Source organism: Gossypium hirsutum, chromosome A05 (genome assembly GCF_007990345.1).
Source record: "Gossypium hirsutum isolate 1008001.06 chromosome A05, Gossypium_hirsutum_v2.1, whole genome shotgun sequence".
Classification (NCBI taxonomy): Eukaryota; Viridiplantae; Streptophyta; class Magnoliopsida; order Malvales; family Malvaceae; genus Gossypium; species Gossypium hirsutum.
This window is the reverse complement of record NC_053428.1, coordinates 51,110,366-51,131,131: the sequence shown is the minus strand read 5'-3', so window position 1 is coordinate 51,131,131 and position 20,766 is coordinate 51,110,366. Positions and strand designations below refer to the sequence as shown.

Here is a 20,766-nt window from a genome sequence, read left to right as displayed (position 1 = left end):
AAAAACTAAATGGTCTCAAGATTGTTAAAATTTTTAGTTAATTACACAACTTTAATTCTACCCAAATATTTAATTTCATTATTTTCTATACCTTTCATGAAATCATTGGTGACACACGGTGAATTCTAAACTCACTTAAAACTGAAGGTTTCCACAAAACGAGCAAAACATTGCAAGAGAATATATAATAGATATGTTAGATTAATGTATTTGGTTGTGTTGGTGCCCACACCAATTAAAGACTGATGAAAACACCATGATAATCAGTGTTAGGATTGTTAATTTCTTTCAAACCACACATTTCATTATTTATTATATGTTATTTTCAAACACACATTTATGTTCTAAATTTATGATATCCACAGATACGCATGTGAAAGAAATTGTAATTATCTATTAGCGGGAGAGAAAAAGAGAATAGGGCAGAATCACATAAAAGAAAATTTATTGAGAATCATTGAAAAAATAACCCAAATGTACTATGCTTGGGTATCAAATGTTGTACGTAAAAAAGGGAGGACACATGCATATAAAAATAGTGTTTTTAGCAAGGACGGCCGATTGTGCAGCTGAGTGGTCCGGCATACTTTGTGAGTTCAGGGACCATTTGACCAGGTTTGAAAGGCATCATTTTGTCGGCACCAAATTGCTTGCTGGCACTCGGACTATCGGATGGAGTAAAAAAGGCACCGTTCCCGAAGTGGTCACCCTATGATACCCAGTTCCAATTCTTCCACTGTGCCGGTTTTAAGAGGCCCCTACAGGTCACCTCCTTAGCTGTGAAGGTACCTGGCGTGGAGTACCTGTTGCCCTGGCTGATAATTGTAGGGTGGCTGGTGCCGCCAATGGCATACAGGAACCAGTGATTGTAGTCATTGTTGACGACATGAATAAAACCAAATCGGCACCTAGGCATCCTCTCTACCAATCCTTTACCGAAGTGGTTCAAAGCAACAGTGACCTGCATCTTCTCGTCGGCACTATATGAGTCGCTTGCTCCGAACAACATCACCTGTAATTTTTTTCATTTCAATTAAACTATTTTGTCAATTACAAAATTCCTCCTCGTGCTTAGTTTAAAATAGAAAGAAAAGTAAGATTACATCGTTGTGGTCAGTGAAGTGGCAATTAGAACTGGTAACGGCAGTGGAACCTTGAATGACATCGATAAGACCATCGACGCAATGGTGAAGGGAAAGATGGTCGAGCCAAATGTTGGTTGCTCCGAAAAGAGAGACACCATCTCCATCGTTGGCACTCCGTAACCCAACGTGGTTTTCACCATCCTTGATCTTGCCACCCTTGGCGGGAATAATGTGATGGATATGAAGGCCATGGATAATGACATTCTTCGCAAATTGGATAGTAATACCAGCACCATTGCAAATTTCCACATTGGCTCCCCTCGCATCAATGGTCTTGTCACTTGTAACAATGAGTTCTTGTTCCAGCTTGATGGTCATGGACCCTTTGAAAGTGATCCAAAGTGGTCCGGTTTGGGTGACAGCATGACGCAGAGTTCCAGGCTTGGGGTCACCAGCATTATCAATAGGGTCAATGACCACGTAAAACTCACCACCCTTTCCACCGGTAGTACCACGAGCAAATCCAGGGGCACAGTTGGCCAGCTTCTTCCTGTTCTTTTCCCAGTTAGGATCACATCGCCAGCAACTATCAACGGGGTTGGTAACCTCACAGGGACCTTTTTTTGATTCTGCTAGCACCCTTTTGGTGATATAAAACTCGGGCATGGTCCTAGAGAAATGGTCATTGTAATGGCGGACCACCTCCTCCGGGTTGGGGTGATAGGCCTTGTTGAGGTTCTCAATGGCTTTCAATTCTCGTGCCTTTCAGTACTCCTTATATTCAGCGATGTGAGCTTCTAGGTTTCGTATTGTGACAACAAATAACAAGAGAAAGAAACTATAACTATAACTAAAAATACCCATAGTGGTTGTTATTTTAAGTATCAAAGCCTAGCTCTTGGAAACAACTTGTTGGATGAAAACAGGACCCTGATAGGATAGGAGAGACAAGCTGCGGCACCAAAAAGTGGAACTCGAGCTTCATTTGCTTGTAACACCATCGTCATGTCACTATTTATACTACACTGGGATTCATTAAAATTACCAAATTTATAGAACACACTTGGCTATTAGTGTTTCGAGTGCGTAAAAAACGTTTGGATTTTCTTTTCTTTTTTTTTTTGGATAGAAATAGTTGAGCTTTTTCTTGCATTTTTATGACATTCTGAACGTCTAATTTCAAAAATTACAGAAAAAAATTCTTTAATTCTTCTCCAATCCCTCTACTCTTCAACATTTTGAGATGAAAGCTCTTCGCTTTCAATTCCAAGATTTTTGTCCTTCCACTGGCTGACTTAAAAAATAAAAGTTCAGTTGGTAAGAGAGTTTATTGATTTCTCTTAAATATGAATATGTGATATGAATTAGACTCTAATTTTTTAATTGGACCTTTGAATATAAAAGTACTAAGTATTCAAATTTAACAAATTTTGTTAGTAGTGTTATCGATTAGATTTTTTTTTAAACATTATATTGAATTGAATATGTAAAGCAGTAAATTCATGTAATTTTAAAAATAGAAGGATGAAATTTTAAAAGTCTAAAAGAGTATAGAGATTTGAGGCAAAATTGAACCTTTGTGGTAATTTTTAATGCATATTTTAATGTCGTTCCAATCTATACTAACTTTTAATGAAGTCCTTAACTAATTCGATGACACGAGTCGATCAAGCACCAACTCTATTACAGAAATCAGAAATACTTTTTTTTCGTCGTAAAAATAAGTTATACTATTCAAGGCTATTTTACTCTTTATTATTCTAAAAATATATAAAATATGCTTTCGAAGGGATTTGAACCCACATCAATTATTATGTTAGTAAAACCTTAAATTTAACACTCTACCAAAACATTTATTTTCTTTTATGAATTTCAATTTTGTGACGCATGCTTTATTACCTCCATCAATTATAAATATCTATACAATTATTTAAGCCTTTGACTACGTTGATGCCATGCGTCAGCTAAGGATCAACTCAAAACATAGATGACTAATGATTAATCCTATGTACTCTCGACTTTGCAAGTTTTTTTTGCTTCAGTATTTGAATCTATACTTGTAAAAGAAACGTAAATTGTGGGAGCTTAAATGTAACACCCCGAACCCGAGACCGACACCGGAGTCGGACACGAGATGTTAACAAACTTTGAAAAATTTTTCCAGACACTGCCCAGTCTGAGTACTAGTCGCTTCAAAAATCATATCTTGAGTTTCACAACTCGAAAATCAGTTTTGTGATTTTTCCTGAAACTAGACTCATGTCCCCACCTATGTATTTTTTTCTAGAATTTTTGGTCGGGCCAATTAGTACAGTTTATTAGTCAAATTCTCCCATGTTACAGGAGTCGACTACACTGACCTTTTCCCATTACGACTTGGATATCTCTCTGCACAGAGCTTCAATACTGATGCCGTTTGTTTCTATGGAAACTAGACTCAGAGAGGAATCCATACATATATGGTATGACCCCTAATTATCTCTGGTCAATTTATAGTGAATTTCCAAAGTCGGAACAGGGAATCCAGAAACTGTTCTGGCCCTGTTCCACAAGAACCCGAATATCTCTTACTGTACTGTTCCTATGATTATTTCGTTACTTCCATATGAAAGTAGATTCATCAAGGTTCGATTACATAATTTATTCACTATTTAATTCCACTCCTACGAATTCTTGTGATTTTTCCAATCCACACCACTGCTGCTATCAGCTTCTGTTTTCAAAGTAAACCTTACCTAATTTGGGGTTTCATGGACCAACTAGGGCCTTGTCATACATAAGCCCACATATGATCATACTTAGCCATTCCAGTGGCTGATCATTTGCTCAACACTTCCATTCCAACTATAGTTACATCATGAAACCATCTATACATTCATAAACACGAATGGTCTAATGCCATACTCCACTTCTACAAGCCATTTTCGCATGGCTGTACACTTATACATTTCGTAAAGTACTCGAAAAACAACAATGGGTAGTCCTATACATGCCATATCAAGATTCAACCAAAATAGTACCCAAAAGAGCCTTTGATAGTGTGGGCGACTTCGACTTCAAGATCCCGAGTCCGATAGCTGGAGAACCAAAAAATCTATAAAACAGAGGAGCAATGTAACGAGTAAGCAATTTATGCTTAGTAAGTTTGAGCAAGGAATTCCAGCATAAACAAAGAATATCACACATTTAGCTAAACGGAATATTTCATAATACGCAATTTATCGATATTAAACTTGCTTCACAACATTAACAACCCTTATGCACATACACAATAGACTAACTTAGCCGAAGGCCGATAGCTCGTTTATCAACTGAGCGAACATTTATTTGTAAGGGCTCGATTAAATTCAACACATACGTAACATATCCCCATATTGGGATGTTTTTCGAGTATTCGCTGGAATTTTACAGCAAGCTCATTCATTACCAAATCACGTACCTTCGGGATTTAACCGGATATAGCTCCTCGTTCAAATGCCTTCGGGACATAGCCCGGATTTAGTAACTCACACAATGCCTTCGGGACATAACCCGGATTTAACAATTCGCACGAATGCCTTCGGGACTTAACCCGGATTTAACAACTCGCACGAATGCCTTCGGGACTTAACCCGGATTTAGTATCTCGCACAAAGGCCTTCGGATCTTAATCCGGATATATTCACTTAGCACAAAGCCTTCGGGACTTAGCCCGGACAGCATTCAATTAATCATGCACATCTAACAATAATTCATGGCACATTCATATTTCATTTTCGTTTACGAAACTCAAACACAAGGCACATATTGTCCTTGCACATTCGGCTCAATAGCCACACATAGAGCATGATTTAATCACATCGAAATTTAAGCTCTCTTACTCAAGAACTTACCTCGGGTGTTGTCGAACGATTCCGCTAGCTATTCAACCACTTTTTCCTTCCCTTTATCGGTTTTATTTCCCCTTTGCTCTTGAGCTTAATCAAACAAATAAATTGATTTCATCATTTAGGCATCAAAAGATGAACACAAGGTACTTAGCCCATATTTATACATTAGACATTAAAGTCTCATACATGCAAAAATCATGCATCAACACAACATATTAGCTAATTTCTTTCCCCTTGGCCGAATATGCATGTCCATTTTTGGGGTCGATTTCAACACTTAATACACACATATACACACTAGTAAAGCATCCTCCCCCTTTTCATCAATTTAACACATGCATTGCTCATTAACATGCAAAGTTACATTCGGCCTTAGCACACATCTTGCTAGCCGATTCTTCTCCATTTAGCAACCAATGCACATATGTGCTCACACAAAAATGCTAAAAAGGAGGTTCAAGAATCATCAAGCCATCATCACATGCATCATTAACAAGCTTCATATTTTGCATGCAATGGCATTAACACAACCTCCACCTAGGCCGAATCTTAACTCATCCTCATGCCTCATCACCACAACATCAAACATCAACCAAGAATGATGCATCCATGGTCAAGTGCCATTTCCATCACATAGCAAGATTTAGACCATGGGTTAGGTAGAACTCAAGCTAACAACTAAAACATGCATGCCTCTCATGGAACATCATCAAACATACCTTAGCCTAGCTACATGCATGGCCGAATCTCTTCACCTTTCTTCTTCTTTCCTCCTTAAAATTTTTTGGCCAAGGATGAACCAAAGGATGAGAAAATTTTTCTTTGTTTTTTCTTTCTAGTTTTGGCAAGCATGAAGATGAGAAAAGGATGAACAAAATTCCCCCTTTCTCTTCTTTAGCTCACGGCAATGGGGGGGACAAACACTACACACACATTTTTTTTTCTTTTGTTTTCCATTTCTTTATTACCCATACTCCTTATTTTATTCTTCCATTAACAAAACATGTTTCATGACATGTTTTGCCCATCATTCCTTGTCATGGCCGGCCACTACTCATTAGGGGGGGGAAATTTGACATGCAAGTCCCCCCTTTGTCCACATGCACTAATAGGTCCTCACACATTGACCTATCACATTTTTGAATTTTCTCACATAAGTCCTATTGACTAAATTCACATGCAATCAACCAAATCGAAGCTTGAAATTTTCACACATTCATAATTACATATTCTACACAATAAGTATCACATTCAAACATTTCGGTGACTCGGTTTAGCGGTCCCGAAACCACTTCCCGACTAGGGTCAACTTTGGGCTGTCACAACTCTCCCCCACTTAAGAAATTTTCGTCCCCGAAAATCTTACCGGTAAATAGGTTTGGGTATCGTTCTTTCATCGAGCTCTCGGTCTCCCAAGTAGCTTCCTCGATCCCGTGTTTGAGCCATAACACCTTTACTAGCGGAACTCTTTTGTTTCGCAACTCCTTCACTTCACGAGCTAGGATACGCATCGGTTCTTCTTCATAGCTCATGTCGACTTGAATTTCAACCTCCGATGGGCTAATTATGTGCGATGGATCAGATCGATAGCGTCGAAGCATCGAAACATGAAAGACGTCATGAATCTTTTCAAGCTCCGGGGGCAAAATCAATCTATACGCAACCGGACCAACTCGTTCGGAGATTTTGTACGGCCCAATGAATCTTGGGCTCAACTTGCCCTTACAGCCGAACCTGAGTATCTTTTTCCAAGGTGAAACCTTAAGGAACACTTTGTCTCCCACCTGATACTCGATGTCTTTTCGTTTCAAATCTGCGTACGATTTCTGACGATCCGTGGCTACCTTCAGACTTTCACGGATTACCTTTACTTTCTGTTCAGCATCTCTAATCAAATCAACTCCGAAAATTTTGCTTTCACCGAGCTCGGTCCAAAACAATGGTGTACGGCATTTACGACCGTACAAAGCCTCGTAAGGTGCCATCTTAATACTTGATTGAAAACTATTGTTGTAAGCGAATTCAATCAAAGGTAAATACCGTTCCCATGAACTACTGAACTCGAGGATGCAACATCTCAACATATCCTCAAGTATCTGAATTATCCTCTCGGATTGACCATCGGTTTGGGGGTGAAAAGCAGTGCTAAAATGCAGCTTGGTACCCAGAGCTTCTTGCAATTTCTTCCAAAATCGTGAGGTGAATCTCGGATCTCTATTCGACACGATAGAAACAGGTACCCCGTGTAATCTCACAATTTGATAAACGTACAATTCAGCTAGTTTATCCAATGAAAAATCCGTACGTACGGAGATGAAATGAGCCGACTTAGTCAGTCTATCAACAATAACCCATATCGCATCCTTCTTACTTGCTGACAAAGGCAGTCCGGACACAAAGTCCATTGTGACTCGATCCCATTTCCACTCGGGTATCATGATCGGCTGGAGTAATCCTGAAGGCACTTGATGTTCCGCTTTCACTTGTTGACATATTAAACATCTCGAAACAAAGTCAGAGATGTCCCGTTTCATACCATGCCACCAAAATTGACGTTTCAAATCGTTGTACATTTTTGTACTCCCCGGGTGAATTGACATTCGGCTACAATGGGCTTCGTTCAGAATCATCGAAATGAGTTCTGAATTCCTTGGAACACACAAACGATTTCTGAACCTCAAACAATCATCATCATCAATTTGAAACTCCGATTCCTCGTTCGGAAAACACTTAGCCCGTTTTGCAACCAATTCATCATCGACTTTCTGAGCTTCACGAATTTGGTGAGTCAATAATGGTTTAGCTTTTAATTCAGCTACTAACACACTGTCTGGTAGAACAGACAAATGCACGTTCATCGCTCTTAAAGCAAACAATGACTTCCGGCTTAAGGCGTCCGCAACCACGTTAGCCTTTCCCGGGTGGTAATCAATGACAAGCTCATAATCTTTCAACAACTCAAGCCAACGTCTTTGTCGCAGATTCAAGTCTCGTTGAGTCATCAAATATTTGAGACTTTTGTGATCCGAAAATACATGGCACTTCTCACCAAACAGATAATGTCGCCATATTTTTAAAGCAAACACGATGGCAGCTAGTTCGAGATCATGGGTCGGATAATTCCTCTCGTGAGGCTTCAATTGTCTCGACGCATAGGCCACGACTCGACCTTCTTGCATCAATACGCAACCCAACCCAACCCAAGTAGGGATGCGTCACTATAGATGACAAACTCTTTACCTGATTCGGGTTGCACCAAAATTGGAGCTTCAGTCAAATAAGTTTTCAGTTGGTCGAAACTTTTCTGACATTTCTCCGTCCACTCGAACTTAACATCCTTTTGAAGTAGCTTCGTCATTGGTGTGGCTATCATCGAGAAACCTTTCACAAATCGTCGGTAATAACCGGCGAGCCCCAAAAAGCTCCGAACTTCAGTAACATTTCTCGGAGGTTTCCAGTCAAGTATGGCTGAAATTTTGTTCGGGTCAACTCGAATACCCGACACGGATACCACATGACCCAAGAAACTAACCTCTCTTAACCAGAACTCACACTTACTGAACTTAGCATATAACTGCTTATCCCGCAAAATTTGCAGCACTAGCCTCAGATGCTCAGCATGTTCGGTCTCGTCTCTTGAATAGACCAAAATGTCATCAATGAACACCACTACGAACCGATCCAAATACGGTCTGAAGATCCGATTCATCAAATCCATAAATACTGCAGGGGCATTAGTGAGCCCAAACGGCATCACTAAGAATTCGTAGTGACCATATCTCATTCTGAAGGCAGTTTTGGGAATATCTGAATCTCGGATTTGCAACTGATAATAGCCCGATCTCAAATCTATTTTTGAGAACACTGAGGCTCCCTTCAGTTGGTCGAACAAATCATCGATGCGCGGCAACGGATATTTGTTCTTTATCGTCACTTTATTCAGCTGACGATAGTCAATGCACAACCTCATGGTTCCGTCCTTCTTTTTCACGAACAATACTGGTGCACCCCAAGGTGAGAAACTTGGTCGAGCGAAACCTCTATCCGTCAGTTCTTGCAACTGAGCTTTCAACTCCTTTAACTCGGTTGGTGCCATACGATACGGAGCTATCGAAATCGGCGTAGTCCCAGGTACAAGCTCAATACCAAACTCTACCTCCCGAACAGGTGGTAAACCCGGTAATTCTTCCGAAAAACATCCGGGTATTCACAAACCACCGGCACAGATTCGGGTTTCTTTTCTAATTCTTTGTCACCAAGTACATATGCAAGGTATGCTTCGCACCCTTTTCTTACATATTTCTGTGCCAACATTGCTGATATTACAGCTGGCATCCCCTCCAAGTCCACAGACTCAATTCGGACTACTTCGTTATTTGCGCACCTCAAATCAATAGTCTTGCTCTTGCAATTCACAATCGCATCATGCGCGGTCAACCAATCCAACCCAAGGATAACATCAAATTCATCAAACGGCAAAAGCATCAAGTCCGCCGGAAAACAGGAACCTCGAATTTCCAGGGGACATTTCTTACACACTTTGTCGACAAGCACGTAACGACCCAAGGGATTTGACACCCGAATTACGAACTCAGTAGACTCAATAGGTAAAGTCTTACTGGATGCTAAGGTTTCACATATGTAAGAATGAGTAGAACCGGGGTCAATCAAAGCAATTACATCAGTATCAAAGAGGGTGAATGTACCGGTAATAACATCAGGCGAAGAAGCATCCTCGCGGGCACGTATAGCATAAGCTCTAGCAGGCGCACGGGCTTCGGATCTGGTTATACCATCTCTAGATCCTCTCTGACCACCACCAGCATTGCCCATATTTCCAGATGGTCTACCTCGAGCAGTGGTAGCACCCGGTCTCCCACTCTGATTTGCATTCTGTCCCGATAACCTCGGGCAATCTTTAATGAAGTGGTCCACTGATCCGCATTTGTAACAGGAGCGGTCAGGAAATCTACAACTCCCCGAATGCCATTTACCGCAATATCGGCATTTCGTCCTGTCTCGACGTTCATTCCCAACACTGGCGACCGAAGTGCCTCGTGTACCCACAGGGGGTCGATCACGATCTCGTCCAAAAAGGCCCGAAGTGCCTCTAAACTGGCCCGCATCATCTCGAAATCTCTTCGATGTCTGTTGAAGAGACCTTCCCGAGGACCTTTTACGAAACTCTCCAGTTCCCTCATCAACTCTTTGCTTTTCTTTTCTAAGCTCTTCGGCTTTACAAGCTCGTTCAACAAGTACCACGAACTCTCGTATTTCAAGAACGCCAACGAACATCTTTATATCTTCATTTAGCCCATCCTCGAAGCGTTTACACATAATAGCTTCGGACGAAACACATTCCCGAGCGTATTTGCTAAGTCTAACAAATTTTCGCTCGTAATCAGTAACCGACATGGAGCCTTGCTTAAGCTCAAGAAATTCCTTCCGTTTTTGATCAACAAATCTCTGACTGATATACTTTTTCCGAAACTCAGTTTGGAAAAACTCCCAAGTTACTTGCTCTCGGGGCACAATAGAAGTCAGAGTACTCCACCAATAGTAGGCAGAATCACGTAGCAAGGAGATAGCACACTTTAGGCATTCATCGGGTGTACAAGATAGCTCATCGAGTACCCGGATAGTGTTGTCCAGCCAAAATTCAGCTTGCTCGGCATCATCGCTATCCATAGCCTTAAATTCAGTAGCCCCATGTTTTCGGATTCTGTCAACTGGGGGCTTATTTGACCTTATTTGGTCCGTTACCGGTGGTATTGTAGGTGCGGGGGTAGTATTTGTCGGGAATGGAGGTTGTGGAACAGCCATATTAGTTCGAATGTATTGGTTAAACCAATCATTCATCACGCTATAGAATGCTTGTCTAGCTTCATCATTCGGATTACTAGCATTAGGTTGAGAGTCCGCCGGCACTGTCCCTTGTGCGGGAGCAGGCGCTACACTCTCAAGATCATCAGCTACCTCTCGGTCACGATCGGGATCCATTACTATAAATAAACACATTTACGATTGTCAGAAATCACCACACTATCAAGTAATCACATAAAATGGCATGTATAGCTAGACCCAAAACATTACGGTAGTCCTAGAATCGACTAAACCGTAGCTCTGATACCAATAAAAATGTAACACCCCGAACCCGAGACCGACACCGGAGTCGGACACGAGATGTTAACAAACTTTGAAAAAATTTTCCAGACACTGCCCAGTCTGAGTACTAGTCGCTTCAAAAATTATATCTTGAGTTTCACAACTCGAATATCAGTTTTGTGATTTTTCCCTGAAACTAGACTCATGTCCCCACCTATGTATTTTTTTCTAGAATTTTTGGTCTGGCCAATTAGTACAGTTTATTAGTCAAAGTCTCCCATGTTACAGGAGTCGACTACACTGCCTTTTCCCATTATGACTTGGATATCTCTCTGCACAGAGCTTCAATACTGATGCCGTTTGTTTCTATGGAAACTAGACTCAGAGAGGAATCCATACATATATGGCATGACCCCTAATTATCTCTGGTCAATTTATAGTGAATTTCCAAATTCGGAACAGGGAATCCAGAAACTGTTCTGGCCCTGTTCCACAAGAACCCGAATATCTCTTACTGTACTGTTCCTATGATTGTTTCGTTACTTCCATATGAAAGTAGATTCATCAAGGTTCGATTACATAATTTATTCACTATTTAATTCCACTCCTACGAATTCTTGTGATTTTTCCAATCCACACCACTGCTGCTATCAGCTTCTGTTTTCAAAGTAAACCTTACCTAATTTGGGGTTTCATGGACCAACTAGGGCCTTGTCATACATAAGCCCACATATGATCATACTTAGCCATTCCAGTGGCTGATCATTTGCTCAACACTTCCATTCCAACTATAGTTACATCATGAAACCATCTATACATTCATAAACACGAATGGTCTAATGCCATACTCCACTTCTACAAGCCATTTTCGCATGGCTGTACACTTATACATTTCGTAAAGTACTCGAAAAACAACAATGGGTAGTCCTATACATGCCATATCAAGATTCAACCAAAATAGTACCCAAAAGAGCCTTTGATAGTGTGGGCGACTTCGACTTCAAGATCCCGAGTCCGATAGCTGGAGAACCAAAAAATCTATAAAATAGAGGAGCAATGTAACGAGTAAGCAATTTATGCTTAGTAAGTTTGAGCAAGGAATTCCAGCATAAACAAAGAATATCACACATTTAGCTAAACGGAATATTTCATAATACGCAATTTATCGATATTAAACTTGCTTCACAACATTAACAACCCTTATGCACATACACAATAGACTAACTTAGCCGAAGGCCGATAGCTCGTTTATCAACTGAGCGAACATTTATTTGTAAGGGCTCGATTAAATTCAACACATACGTAACATATCCCCATATTGGGATGTTTTTCGAGTATTCGCTGGAATTTTACAGCAAGCTCATTCATTACCAAATCACGTACCTTCGGGATTTAACCGGATATAGCTCCTCGTTCAAATGCCTTCGGGACATAGCCCGGATTTAGTAACTCACACAATGCCTTCGGGACATAACCCGGATTTAACAATTCGCACGAATGCCTTCGGGACTTAACCCGGATTTAACAACTCGCACGAATGCCTTCGGGACTTAACCCGGATTTAGTATCTCGCACAAAGGCCTTCGGATCTTAATCCGGATATATTCACTTAGCACAAAGCCTTCGGGACTTAGCCCGGACAGCATTCAATTAATCATGCACATCTAACAATAATTCATGGCACATTCATATTTCATTTTCGTTTACGAAACTCAAACACAAGGCACATATTGTCCTTGCACATTCGGCTCAATAGCCACACATAGAGCATGATTTAATCACATCGAAATTTAAGCTCTCTTACTCAAGAACTTACCTCGGGTGTTGTCGAACGATTCCGCTAGCTATTCAACCACTTTTTCCTTCCCTTTATCGGTTTTATTTCCCCTTTGCTCTTGAGCTTAATCAAACAAATAAATTGATTTCATCATTTAGGCATCAAAAGATGAACACAAGGCACTTAGCCCATATTTATACATTAGACATTAAAGTCTCATACATGCAAAAATCATGCATCAACACAACATATTAGCTAATTTCTTTCCCCTTGGCCGAATATGCATGTCCATTTTGGGGTCGATTTCAACACTTAATACACACATATACACACTAGTAAAGCATCCTCCCCCTTTTCATCAATTTAACACATGCATTGCTCATTAACATGCAAAGTTACATTCGGCCTTAGCACACATCTTGCTAGCCGATTCTTCTCCATTTAGCAACCAATGCACATATGTGCTCACACAAAAAATGCTAAAAAGGAGGTTCAAGAATCATCAAGCCATCATCACATGCATCATTAACAAGCTTCATATTTTGCATGCAATGGCATTAACACAACCTCCACCTAGGCCGAATCTTAACTCATCCTCATGCCTCATCACCACAACATCAAACATCAACCAAGAATGATGCATCCATGGTCAAGTGCCATTTCCATCACATAGCAAGATTTAGACCATGGGTTAGGTAGAACTCAAGCTAACAACTAAAACATGCATGCCTCTCATGGAACATCATCAAACATACCTTAGCCTAGCTACATGCATGGCCGAATCTCTTCACCTTTCTTCTTCTTTCCTCCTTAAAATTTTTTGGCCAAGGATGAACCAAAGGATGAGAAAATTTTTCTTTTTTTTCTTTCTAGTTTTGGCAAGCATGAAGATGAGAAAAGGATGAACAAAATTCCCCCTTTCTCTTCTTTAGCTCACGGCAATGGGGGGACAAACACTACACACACATTTTTTTTTCTTTGTTTTCCATTTCTTTATTACCCATACTCCTTATTTTATTCTTCCATTAACAAAACATGTTTCATGACATGTTTTGCCCATAATTCCTTGTCATGGCCGGCCACTACTCATTAGGGGGGGAAATTTGACATGCAAGTCCCCCCTTTGTCCACATGCACTAATAGGTCCTCACACATTGACCTATCACATTTTTGAATTTTCTCACATAAGTCCTATTGACTAAATTCACATGCAATCAACCAAATCGAAGCTTGAAATTTTCACACATTCATAATTACATATTCTACACAATAAGTATCACATTCAAACATTTCGGTGACTCGGTTTAGCGGTCCCGAAACCACTTCCCGACTAGGGTCAACTTTGGGCTGTCACATTAAACCTATCAAATGAACTTCTTTAAACAAATTTTTTAACAGTATTAGGGGCCTTGGATGGATCCCTTGTAACACCCTTAGCCAGTACCCATCACCGGATTAGGCTACGATACATTACCGATCATATCATAGCTCGCACAAATAAGCATTTCACTTTATAGTTTGAATTTACACTTTATGCATATACATAACATATGTCACATCATTAACCGTATATTAGACTTTAATATATATATTTATTTACATCCATTCGAAAATATGTAATTATTTAATGGTTTAATAAATAACTAGCATATAACAGATGAAACATGTTTCACCAACTCAACTTACTAATTTTCAGACATAATGACAACTCAATATCAAAACATGTGAAATTCACTATATTTTCAACCTGACATTTAAGCATGTATAACTACCCCTGTTTAGGCTTATAGCAAACCAATTGTAACATATTACATAATTTAATATGCAATCACGCATACATATCGAATACATTATAACTTGGCCAAATATGCTATTAATGCATATATACATGGTGTGCATTTTACCCTGAAAATAAAAACTACACATAGCATTAATTACATATTATGCAACTGACCAATATGTTCATGCAATACATGCTACACCTACTATTTGACAACCAAATAATTTAAGCTGGCATACATTTAGCCATCACTTTATTTATCACATTACATTTTTCCATTATTAACTAACTAATATACCAAGTATATATACATATAACGTCATGTAAAAGCTCATCAACATGTCATGGCTGAATATTTAAGCACACCTATTCTTATCATCACCAACTCCTCATTAATCTAGTCTATTCAGCTATCATCGATCATTTGTATCTATTTGCAAACTTATAAGCAACTTGCAAGTTTAAAAATACAACCACACGCATTTTTACATATATACATATCATCCATAATATAATCACCTTATACACAAGTAAAGTATAAATAAAATTTCAACTAAATCAATGTGGCTGAATATCACATATACACATGTTCTAGTATAAATTATAATGGTCATCAATTTATTGCCAGCATATGACATAATTTTTACTTAACAAACACATGGCAATCCTAGCATAATTAACATCCATTATAAACATATGGCCGAACCACAAAATACCTTTGCAAGCTGTATATACTCAAATATACTTTCAAAATAACACAAAGATTTTAAACAACCATAACATATAGCTTTTTTATCAAAAAGACTTAAGCAATAATTCAACCCAAACCGAATTCAAGCCTAAAAATAAAGCCATTTTCATTACACAAAATACTTACCACAAATCAAACCATAATCAAGCATAATCGCATATATCAAACCAAGATCATGAACATTATAACTAAGCACACATAAAATCAAATCTAAACATAAATAACAAGCCATTTTCACATGGCTTTTAATACATAACCAAAATCAAAACTTCAAAAATATATGTTCCAGCCTATACATGCCATAATTTAAGTTTAGCTAATAAGATACCAAAATAGTAGATGGTGTGATGAGCTTGGTTGACAGTCCCCGAGCTTGTAGCTTAACTTCAAAATCTATAAAATAGAGTAACATAATACACAGAGTAAGCTACCACAGCTTAGTAAGTCATAAGCAAATAAACAATTTAATAATATTAACTATTCAACTAAACTAAATCAAATTATATCAATACTACCATATTCAATCACAAACATATGAATTTCATTATTAATATATTTTCATACATAAAAGAAATCACTTTAGCAGAATATCCATGTGGTCAAATTAGCATTTTAACATTTAATTTTCCAAGTCAATAAACATTGTAAAAACCTAATTCACATAACCTCCAATATTTGGACTGATATATCACAACAAACTTTTTATACCTAAGCTTGATATGTGACCGAATATACATCGTCTCGTATGTGCACATAGTTAGGCATCATTTCAATAATATTCAATTCACTTAGTCATAAGGCCGAATACACATAGCAATTTCCCATTGATTCAACATATGCATAATACATGACTTGTAGCAAATATCGAGCTATATACTTACTCTTTTACTAGTAACCAACAAGCTAATTCATACCTGACCATTTAGTTCATTTTTACACATCCGTACACGATTTACCTTTTCCCGATGAACCATTCGGAATTGGATAGGACACTCGGATAATCACATAAATCGTACAATGCCTACGTCTCAGACGTGGTCTTACATGTAGCCACATATAGATGCCCTTGTCCCAAACAGGGTCTTACTCGTAAACACATATCGGAATCACATATCGATGCCATGGTCCTACTCGCACACATATATCAGAATCCTATGTCATGACATATTTATCCTAGCTATTCCTAAGGTTCATACGGGGCTTTCGTATGTTGTAACTCGATCGGAACGAATGCTCGTACATGATTACCAAGCTTATAAATATTCAAAAATTGCATTTATAATATCATATATTTCAATTCAGAATCTATACTTTACATTTAATTAAAATTAAGTATGTCTATTTGCTTATAAACTTACCTCAGACAACGAAAAATCAGTACGGATCGACTAGTCGACAACTTTCGTTTTTCCCCGATCCAAATCCGATTTCTTTGGTTCTTGATCTAAACATATTCAAATTAAGTTAATTTAAACATATTTTCATTCAATTTAGTCCAAAAACACATAAATGGGAAAATTACCATTTTACCCCTGACATTTACATATTTTACAATTTAGTCCCTATTGCACAAAACACAAAATATGCAAAATTTTCCTATACCCATGTTCGGCCGAATCTTACCCATTACCATACAAGTCCATATATTTCATTAATTTCACATTTTAGTCCCTCAAATTATTATTTTTGCAATTAAGTCCTAATTACTCAAAATCATCAAAAACTCCCATACAAAACATATTAATCTAAAACATATCTTTCATTTTTCATCATCAAACAACAAAAATCACAAGCTATCAACAATGGCACAACTCAAAATATTCATCAAAATAAAAAATTCAAGCATGGGTTTTGTAGAACTCAAAGCAACGATCTCAAAAACGTAGAAATTATCAAAAATCGAACAAAAAACAAACCTTGATTGAGCTAAATAGATGGTCCAACCGTAGCTTGTTGTTCTTCTCTTTTGTTTCAGCAATTAGGAAATAAAAATGATGAATATGGTTTTCTTATTATGTTATAATATGGTATATTATAACATTTTATTTCATTTCCTATTTTAACCTTAATGAAATAATAATGGAATTATATAACATATGTCCATTATCGTCCAACTAACATGAAAGTGGGCTATTTACCACATAAAGGTTCTCACTTAAAAGGCCATTAACAAATAAGTCCACTTTAGAAATAACCACCAAATTTTCATTTTACGCGATTAAGCCCTTTTATTTAATCGGACACCTAAACAATAAAATTAAATCACAAAAATTTCACAGATATAAATTCACACAAAATAAAAACAGAAAATAATTTTAAAATATTTTTTTGACTTAGATTCATGGTCCCAAAACCACCATTCCAATTAGGGTCTAAATCAGGCTGTTACATCCCCGACCTACGCTGAGCCTTAAATAAATCAAACTCATACACCACCTTAAATGTATTTTTGATATCTCAATTTTAAATGTTGTAGTAAAAAATCAATTTAGTTCATTGTGATGCAAGAACATCGGTAGGAATCACCATTGCCCTTGCATAAATAAGAATATTACTATATGAAGAACACTCATGATTTTTATTTCTTTCTTTTCTCGATTTGATGTGTTTTGAAAATGGCCGAGTACACGAATATGAAAGTTGGGACATAAAAACATTATAGACACTAAATGGTCTCAAGATTGTTAAAATTTTTAGTTAATTACACAACTTGAATTCTAACCAAATATTTAATTTCATTAATTTCCATACTTCCCATGAAATGATTGGTGACACATGGAAAATTCTAAACTCTATTAAAACTAAAGAATTTCCCAAATCCAACAAAACCTTGTAATAGAATATATATTAGATACGTTAGATTTGTGTATTTGATTGAGTTGGTGTCCACACCAAATTAAGATTGATGACGACACCATCATAATCAGTGTTATTATTGTTAATTTGTTTCAAACCACACATTTCATTATTTGTTATATTTTATTTTCAAACACACATTTATGATCTAAATTTATGATTTCCACAGTTACGCGTGAGAAAAAAATTATAATTATCTATTAGTAGGAGAGAAGAAAAGAATAACGTTGAATCTTATAAAAGAAAATTTACTGAGAATTATTCACAAAAAATCCCAAATGTACTATGCTTGGGTATCAAATGTTGTACGTAAAAAAGGGAGGACATATCCACATAAAAATAGTAGTTTTAGCAAGGACGGCTGATTGTGCAGCTAAGTGGTCCGGCATACTTTGTGAGTTCAGGGACCATTTGACCAGGTTTGAAAGGCATCATTTTGTCAGCACCAAATTGCTTGCTAGCACTCGGACTACCGGATGGAGTAAAAAAGGCACCATTCTCGAAGTGGTCACCTTGTGATACCCAGTTCCAATTCTTCCACTGTGCCGGTTTTAAGAGGCCCCTACAAGTAACCTCTTTAGCTGCGAAGGTACCTGGCGCGGAATACCTGTTGCCCTGGCTGATAATTGTAGGGTGGCTGGTGCCGCCAATGGCATACAGGAACCAGTGATTGTAGTCATTGTTGACGACATGAATAAAACCAAATCGGCACCTAGGCATCCTCTCTACCAATCCTTTACCGAAGTGGTTCAAAGCAACAGTGACCTGCATCTTCTCGTCAGCACTGTAGGAATCGCTTGCTCCGAACAACATCACCTGTAATTTTTTTCATTTCAATTAAACTATTTTGTCAAAAACAAATTTCCTCCTCGTGCCTAGTTTAAAATAGAAAGAAAAGTAAGATTACATCGTTGTGGTCAGTGAAGTGGCAGTTAGAAATGGTAACGGCAGTGGAACCTTGAATGACATCGATAAGACCATCGACACAATGGTGAAGTGAAAGATGGTCGAGCCAAACGTTGGTTGCTCCGAAAAGAGAGACCCCATCTCCGTCGCTGGCACTCCGTAACCCAATGTGGTTTTCACCATCCTTGATCTTGCCACCTTTGGCGGGAATAATGTGATGGATATGAAGGCCATGGATAATGACGTTCTTTGCAAATTGGACAGTAATACCAGCACCATTGCAAATTTCTACATTGGCTCCCCTCGCATCAATGGTCTTGTCACTTGTAACAATGAGCTCTTGTTCCAGCTTGATGGTCATGGACCCTTTGAAAGTGATCCAAAGTGGTCCGGTTTGGGTGACAGCATGACGCAGAGTTCCAGGCTTAGGGTCAGCAGCATTATCAATAGGGTCAGTGACCACGTAAAACTCACCACCCTTTCCACCGGTAGTACCACGAGCAAATCCAGGGGCACAGTCGGCCAACTTCTTCCTGTTCTTTTCCCAGTTAGGATCACATCGCCAGCAACTATCAACGGGGTTGGTAACCTCACAGGGACCATTTTTTGATTCCGCTAGCACTCTTTTGGTGATATAAAACTCGAGCATGGTTCTAGAGAAGTGGTCACTGTAATGGCGGACCACCTCTTCTGGGTTAGGGTGATAGGCCTTGTCCAGGTTCTCAACAGCTTCCAATTCTCGTGCCTTCCAATACTCATCATATTCAGTGATGTGAGCTTCTAGGGTTGGGATTACCACAACATAGAACAATATAAAAAAACTATAACTATAACTAGAAATACCCATAGCAGTTGTTATTTTAACTATGAAAGCCTAACTCTTGGAAACAACTGGTTGGATGCAAATAGGACCCTAATAGGATAGGAGAGACAAGCTACGACACCAAAAAGTGGAACTTGAGCTTGATTTGCTTGTAACACTACCATCATGTCGCTATTTATACTACACCAAGATTCATTAAAAATACCAAATTTACAGAACACAATTGGCTACCAGTGTTTCGAGTGCGTAAAAAACGTTTGGATTTTCTTTTCCTTTTTTAGGGGGTAAAAATAGTTGAGGTTTTTCTTGCATTTTTTACGCCACTTTAAACGTCTAATTTCAAAAATTACAAAAAATAATTCTCTAAGTATTCTCCAATCCCTCCATTCTTCAACATTTCGAGATGATACCTCTTTGCTTTCAATTTCAAGATTTTAGTCCTTCCACTTGGCTGATTTAAAAAAATAAAAGTTTAATTGGTTATAGAGTTTATTGATTTCTCTTAATTCTGAATATGTGATATGAACTGGACTCTAATTTTTTAATTGGACCTTTGAATATAAAAGCACTAAGTATTCAAATTTAACGAATATTATTAGTGGTGTTATCAATTAGATTTTTTTTAAAACATTATATTAAATTGAATAAGTAAAGTAGGAAATTCACGTAATTTTAAAAATAGAAGGATGAAATTTTAAAAGTCTAAAAGAGTAAAGAGATTCGAGGTGAAATTGAATCTTTGTGGTGATTTTTAATGCATATTTCATTATCGTTACAATCTATACTAACTGTTTTTGAAGTCCTTAACTAATTC

General features: G+C 38.1%; 2 protein-coding genes across 2 annotated transcripts; both read right to left on the bottom strand.

Moving 5' to 3' along the window:
• Positions 1-428: 428 nt before the first annotated feature.
• On the bottom strand, positions 429-2,057 carry LOC107952553 (pectate lyase). The gene is made up of 2 exons (XM_041112639.1): positions 1,104-2,057; positions 429-1,012 (listed from the first exon to the last, which is right to left on the bottom strand). The coding sequence occupies exons 1-2, from the start codon at positions 1,749-1,751 to the stop codon at positions 710-712; spliced, it is 951 nt and encodes a 316-aa protein (XP_040968573.1). The 5' UTR covers positions 1,752-2,057; the 3' UTR covers positions 429-709.
• Positions 2,058-18,438: 16,381 nt separating this feature from the next.
• Positions 18,439-20,094, bottom strand: LOC107952554 (pectate lyase). Its single transcript, XM_016887780.2, has 2 exons — positions 19,131-20,094; positions 18,439-19,039 (listed from the first exon to the last, which is right to left on the bottom strand). Exons 1-2 carry the CDS (start codon positions 19,974-19,976, stop codon positions 18,572-18,574), a joined length of 1,314 nt encoding a protein of 437 aa, XP_016743269.2. The 5' UTR covers positions 19,977-20,094; the 3' UTR covers positions 18,439-18,571.
• Positions 20,095-20,766: the final 672 nt, after the last annotated feature.

Coding starts and splice junctions, on each gene's coding strand:
- LOC107952553 (XM_041112639.1), bottom strand. CDS start 1,751: ATGCCCGAGTTTTATATCACCAAAAGGGTGCTAGCAGAATCAAAAAAA. Junction 1,013..1,103: donor ACTTCACTGACCACAACGAT/GTAATCTTACTT, acceptor AAAAAATTACAG/GTGATGTTGTTCGGAGCAAG.
- LOC107952554 (XM_016887780.2), bottom strand. CDS start 19,976: ATGGGTATTTCTAGTTATAGTTATAGTTTTTTTATATTGTTCTATGTT. Junction 19,040..19,130: donor ACTTCACTGACCACAACGAT/GTAATCTTACTT, acceptor AAAAAATTACAG/GTGATGTTGTTCGGAGCAAG.